Raw genomic sequence first — 7,195 nt, forward strand, 5'->3', positions numbered from 1 at the left:
GATCTGTTATGTTTCCCTCGGGTGACTCGTAGAGATAACATAACGAGTTATACAATTTAATTATTACATTTATTGTTCAATTACATACAAAGAACGCACTCACCCAATGTTCGTTATGAATAAACAAAAGTCATGTCCGCCATATATATATCAATGACATTTTACTACGACAGTCCCACAAGACAACAACAATGAAACAATGAACTCAGACGAACCACATGACACACGGAACGTCAGACGAATTACATATCTAACAGTCCATATAACAAGATCTGTCATATCATCAATTCATTGTCAAAATCAAAGTTATTCTTAGGGATTATGTAAATCAACTCATTTTTGATAATTTGAAAAAATGAGAACTGATGAACGGACTGTCGAAGATGATGTAATTCAAATGAGACTCATAGATGGCATAGAATCAACTGAATGTATATAAAAAAAAAGAAAGACATTAAAATAAATTAAATCAAGTGATCCAAAGTTGAAATCATACATTGAATTCGTTCTACGACTTACAATTTCTATATTTCATGTGACTGAAACAAAAGCAAAATATAGAAAATATTAATGGCTTTGATTATAATATTGTGTCACATGTTGATAGAAACAAATACAAATCTAATTATAACTGTTGCTTTTGTGGGTAAAAACATGTACTATTAAGATGGCTTACAATTGGTAAAACTTGTAAGCTTGGCACTTATTCTATCTGTGTCTTTAGCCAAACTGCTAACTTATCAGGATGTAAACAAACCAACACCAGTTGAGAAGCAGTGGTGGAGTAACAAATACAAGGCCACACGTGCGCACACACACATGCAGATATATATATACATAGATATATATACACAGACAAGATGACGAAGGACCAAGATACTTGGCACCTTGCTATATTCAAAGAGACCTGTCTTCCACAGCAGAAGTGTTAAGGCTGCTCTTAGGTCTGATGTCAGCTGATTTCTCTTTGAAGGAGATTGGGAAGGATCAACCTGCAAAGGATGATTGGCAAAACTGACCTCAACTGGGTTTAAATCCAGAGCACAGAGAACCAAAATGAATACTGCAATATTTTATCTGTAACATTTTAACTATTCTGCCAATTTGCTGCGTTATACATTTTTGTTGAAGATTGGTGAATTGTCTTTTGGGAGAATGTGGACAAACAAAGGAATCTGTGTTTAGTTATGAGAATTCATCATCATCATATATCCATTATTCTATGCTGACCTGGATGAATTATGAATTATGAATGTAAAACCATCGAAGGTTAGGAAGCAATCAGACTTTTTCTTGGGTATGTCAGTTTCTATGGGAGATCATGCTAGGGTGCATGAGGACTTGGTTATGAAAGGTTTTGAAGGCCAGATGCTCTTCCTGTTGCCAACCCTCAACTATTTTTTTAAGTAGGGGAGTTGTTTTGTGTTTTTTTTTATCGCACTGGTTTTCAAAAGGCATAGCAACTCATAATGCAAAGAAGATAAACATCATATGACCAGTAGTGACAAGTGAAACCAAGGACTGATGCTATTGTAGAGGACTCTAGCCCAAAGTGCAGTGCATCGAAACCACATGGTTGCAAAGTGAACTTCTTAACCTCATAGCCATGCCTAATGCTATATATTGATCATTATTTAGTTCACATGTTGTCTTTTACTTTGTTCCACAAAATTAGTGTTAGTATCAAAGTGCAGACTTGGTCCAGAATTGACATCTCAAAAGAGGTCATAGCAGAAATTTAGATAATGAAAGAGACACTTTGGTGATCAAATGTTGTATTCAAAGAATGTAGCATTTTTGTTTGGCTGAAAATATTCATTAGTCCTAAAATTTATTTTTAGCATAAACTGTGGTTTCCCAAAATTATCATTTTTATGTATTATTAGGTAAATCATACAAATGACAGTTCTTCGTTATGGAATGTTTTATGTAAAAAAAAAAAATCTGAAATACCACCAGTTGATGCATTATCATTGTTGGCATTTAGTCATATTATTATTTTGGATGGATGAAACAGTTATATATTATTTGCTATATTAAGAAAATTTTAAATAGTAATTAAGCCAATTGTTCCATTGCCATAAAGGTTATTTGAGTCAAATGTAAGTTAACAATCAAAGACAGTATCTTATGTAATTGAGAATTAATTGTTTTTCCAATGTTTTGAGAACATTGATGATAAAAGAAGTGCATAATGGTGTACATTGTGGCCCAGAGGCTACAAAAAATTGGTTAAAAATAGAAATATGGTAGCCAGGTTACTGCGAAGATGTGAAATACTATGTAAGATGTATGAAATACGCAAGGATAAAACTGATATTAACTTCATGCAGTGCACACATGGCCTAAAGAAATTGAGGTATTGAAATGAGAGCATATTGATAACATTTGTCAAATTTAGGACTGTTCTTAATACTTGCTGATGCATAACCCTGGGTGCAAAATAAGCTGGTGCTCATGGCATCAAAGGACAGGGGCACCACAGAGATGAAAATGGTTTATGGCATGAAAGAAATCACTTTAAACTTGCTAAAATATTCTACTAAGTATAGAAGCAGAAGTTTTATGTTAAATTAATTTTAACGATATCATTGAAAACTTCGAAATTAAAAAAAAAATGAAGGAAAATACTTTTCAAATATAAGTGGGAGCATACAAAAATAAACATTATTTTCCATCTTACTGTTAATTTTGTTTCATTTTGAAAAATAAAAATTTATTTTGTGATTATTATTGTTTACATTTTGAACCATTTGCATATACTTGAGGGCACCAAAGCCTTCTAAGTGCTTAGGGCCTTAATCTGGCCCAGGCTGAGTGGCTGGAAGTAATAACATGTACAAACAATGAAGCTGATGCAATTAAGCAGTTATTAACAACTATGTTCTAGAAATGTTTAGTGTTAGACAAATCCTTTCGATACAATGATAATGACTTATGTACTTGGCTTAATAAGATTGAATATAAACCTATATAAACACTGCAATATCGTCTAGAATGGATAATAAGTTACTGGAAGAATGGTTACACATATTGCTATATGCTTAAAAGAATATATACAAAGTAAATAGTCTATTAACGTATATTTGAGCCATGTGCATTTAAGTTACCTCATTCAAGGAAATTTTCTTGGACAATCACTAAAACTGTAACTCCCATTTGGTATCAGGGTATGAGAAATGATGAACCGTACCAGGTTAGATTTACATCTCAAGCAGATAATAAATAATACAGTTGTGATTCTTGAAAGTTAATCATGCAAATTAAATAAGCAATGATTTAAATATTGAAGGTGGAAAAAATGTAGAATCAGTTCTTCACTGCAGGTGTCAGACAGAGTTCTCATAACAAAAGGAATGAATTCATTTCTGCGAGACATGATATTGTTATATTAACATTATTGCAGCATTAACTTTAATTTAAATGCTTACATATGATCAAGACTATTTAAGATAGCTACCGTTTCAATGTTTGAAAGCTTGGCTATTAAATTGAATAAAGTTTTTTTTAATGTTATATGCTATAAATTACATATTGAAGTAATACTATCTTTTACTTTCAGGTGGAATTATTTATTGCCCCTACTGTGAAAAAAGAAGCTTCACCAAATCTTCATATGCCAGACTTTTTAAAGAAAGAGGTAAATTATACATTTATTCTTTTGCTGATTTCTGTCATTTGACTGTTACCATGTTGGGACACTCTACCCACCTCAAAGGTTTACTTGATCATATCAACCCCACTGCTTATTTTGGTATGACACTTATTTTATCAATTTATACTTATCAACTGTTACGTTATGGTAGATAAAGGTATAGACAGTATAACTATAAACTCACATAGACACATACTTATATAGAACTCTGTTGTGTGTTTATACACACACACACACACACACACACATTCATACATACATAACCAAGGGAGTAGCAGAAAAGAAGTTTACCACCTAACTGTCGAAGAGGTAGACCCAGGAAGACATGGGATGAGGTGTTGAAGCATGACCTTCAAACATTGGGCCTCACTGAGGCAATGACTAGTGACTGAGACCTTTGGAGATATGCTGTGATTGAGAAGATCCGGCAACTAAAGTTAGATCGCAGCCATGGCTAATGCCAGTGTTGCATGTCCGGCCCATTTAAGAGTACCTTTGATGTGTCAGGTGATATGATATGCTTGAGAAGACCTGTTTAATCAAGTATGACCAAAGCCAAAATCATAACTGTGGCCAGTGCCCCCTGACTAGCTCCCATTCTGGTGCCACATAAAACGCATCATCCGAACATGGTCTATGCCAGTGTCCTCTGACTGGCTCCTGTGCCAGTGGCACGTAAAAAGCACACTATGAACGTGATAAATGCCAGGAACGCCTGACTGGTCTCCATGCCGGTGGCACATAAAAAGCACCATCTAAACGTAGCCGATGCTAGTACCCACTGACTGGCTCCCATACCAGTGGCACATAAAATGCACTATCCGAATGTGATTGATGCCAGGCCCACCTGACTAGTTCCTGTGCCGGTGGCATGTAAAAAGCACCCACTACACTCTCGGAGTGGTTGGCATTAGGAAGGGCATCCAGCTGTAGAAACATTGCCAGATCAGATTGGAGCCTGGTGCAGCCGCTGGCTCTCCCAACCATGGTCAGACTGTACAACCCATGCCAGCGTGGAAAACAGACGTTAAATGATGATGATGATATATGACAAGCTTCTGCACAGAGTATTGGGCAATATAAAACTATAATAGAACACACTTATCCAAGGTGACCCACATTGGAATCAAACCGAGAACCATTTGGTTGTAAAGTGAACTTCTTAATCACACAGACATACCTGTGTCTATTTATTTACATAGAATATTTATATACTGTTTGTACTGAATTGTATTTTATTGGAGTTGAGAACAGTGTCAGTTATAAATGACTATATATGTATATGTGAAGGCGCATGGCTCAGTGGTTAGAATGTTGGGCTCACAATCATGAGGTAGTGATTTTGATTCCTGGACTGGGCTGTGTTGAATTCTTGAGCAAATCACTTTATTTAACTTTGCTCCAGTTCACTCAGCTGTAGAAATGAGTTGTGATATCACTGGTGCCAAGCTGTATCGGCCTTTGCCTTTCCCTTGAATACATCAATGGCATGGAGAGGTGGGGCTGGTATACAAGGGTAACTGCTGGTCTTCCATAAACAACCTTGCCCGGACTTGTGCCTTGGAAGGGAACTTTTTAGGTACAATCCCATGGTTGTTCATGACCGAAGTGGGTTTTTACCCTTTTATGTATATGCAGTTGTAGACATACATCTTTAATTTAGCTGTGGAATAGAGCCCTTGGGTTAGACCACAAGTTTATTTTTTGGCAACTTGGAATGAGTATTTAGCTGACTAGTTTTACTGTCCTTTTGCCAAATATAAATAACAGAGAGTAACTCATTAAAAGGGAAACCAGCTTCTGCCAGGCGCAACTCATTTAGATAATGCATTAAGGTTGACAGTTTGATACTAATTACTAGAGTATTAATACTACCAATTACAAATAAAAATCTATACAGTGCCATATTTATATGTATTTTGGGATGACAGATCTCATTTCACAGGAAACTAAATGCATACAGATATCATCATCATCATCATCATCATCGTTTAACGTCTGCTTTCCATGCTAGCATGGGTTGGACGATTTGACTGAGGTACATCTTTATTCATATATTGTGTACATACCCTTTTTCTTTCATTATCAATTGCAGTGAAGAAAGCAATTGTTTAAATCTTATTGAAGGTCTTCTTGAATCAAAATGATTAAATATTGATGTAATGTTGTAGAATTTGAAAGGTTGGAAGTCAATATATTGCAGAAACACTCAAAGAGAGAAGATAAATGAATTTAGATTCATTTTGGAGTAGCACTAAATGATGGAACATATTTGATGTTAATAGTTGTTCCTGATAAAAACTATTTCTTAATTCTAAAGAATGTTTTAGTTTCTTTTAAAAAATATAGGCTTACAAGAGAGGTCAATCAGAAACAATGATATAACTGATTTTTAAAAACTTTTATTTCAGCATGTGTAGTTTGCAGCTATTTATGAATTTTAGTTTGGTACTGTCCCTCTCTGCTGCATGTCTGAATACACAAAAGATGGATAACACTGTGTTTTCCTCTGAGTAACCTAAGAAACTTGGTACACAAGATTTAAGTTTTAAAATTACTTTTTTAAGCCCATTTATTGATTGAATATTTCTTTTCAATGTTGACAGGATTTTATTCAGCTTTATTTTTTATCCCTTCAGACTACCAAAGTTTTTTTGTTTTTTTTTTTAAGACTCTTAACACATATTACTTTGAAGCTAACTTGTATATTATTTTATCATTTAGGGCAAAGGTTCTGATTACTTAGTATTATGGCTAGATTGTGATAAAGAAGGTGAGAATATCTGCTTTGAAGTCATTGATGCTGTTCTTCCTGTTATGAAGAGGAATTCTGACAAGGTAATACAAAAATATATTTCATTAGATTTTCTAATTCTGCTTACCTCAGCTTACATGGCAGAGAATATCTTCTTCTGTATCCCATGCATGTTATTAAAGTATCCGATTGTAAATACTCATTCCACTCTTGCTAGCTTGGAAAAAATGGATAAAGTAAACTAATGAAGTATGTCAATTATACATAAATGAGAAAACTAAAACTGGATTTGGAGTAGAACTTTAGAAGTTGGGTTTTAGACATAAAATTGAAATAACTACTTAGATGCCACTATTTCTGAATATATTGTGTCCACCACAAACTTCATGTAACTCACTTGAATGATATAAGCTATAACTCTGCTTCAAGATGAGCAGTACATCCTTGTTCTTATTAGCTTACAACAGCTTTCACATAACCCTTCTATGTAAGTCATGAGATTTTTCCTGTCTCGCATACATGTGTACTTGGTACACATACACATGCAGATTAATCAATGTTACTACTTGCCAGCATTTACTCTTTTACTTGTTTCAGTCATTTGACTGTGGCCATGCTGGAGTATCGCCTTTAGTCGAGCAAATTGACCCCAGGACTTATTCTCTGGAAGCCTAGTACTTATTCTATCGGTCTCTTTTGCTGGACCGCTAAGTTACGGGGACGTAAACACCAGCATCGGTTGTCAAGCGATGTTGGGGGGACAAATGTATACACACACATACATA

The 7,195-nt window shown here is 34.8% G+C and overlaps 1 protein-coding gene across 2 annotated transcripts in view; it reads left to right on the forward strand.

Annotated features, from left to right (window-relative positions):
• LOC106871905 (DNA topoisomerase 3-beta-1) overlaps positions 1-7,195 on the forward strand; it is a 37,564-nt gene that overhangs the window by 12,699 nt on the left and 17,670 nt on the right. For both annotated transcript variants that reach the window (XM_014918660.2, XM_052965560.1), the window contains exons 2-3: positions 3,563-3,640; positions 6,380-6,493. In XM_014918660.2, coding sequence (XP_014774146.1) covers positions 3,563-3,640; positions 6,380-6,493 — 192 coding nt within the window. The remainder of the gene's footprint in view (positions 1-3,562; positions 3,641-6,379; positions 6,494-7,195) is intronic.

Source organism: Octopus bimaculoides, chromosome 2 (assembly GCF_001194135.2).
Source record: "Octopus bimaculoides isolate UCB-OBI-ISO-001 chromosome 2, ASM119413v2, whole genome shotgun sequence".
NCBI classification, from domain to species: domain Eukaryota; kingdom Metazoa; phylum Mollusca; class Cephalopoda; order Octopoda; family Octopodidae; genus Octopus; species Octopus bimaculoides.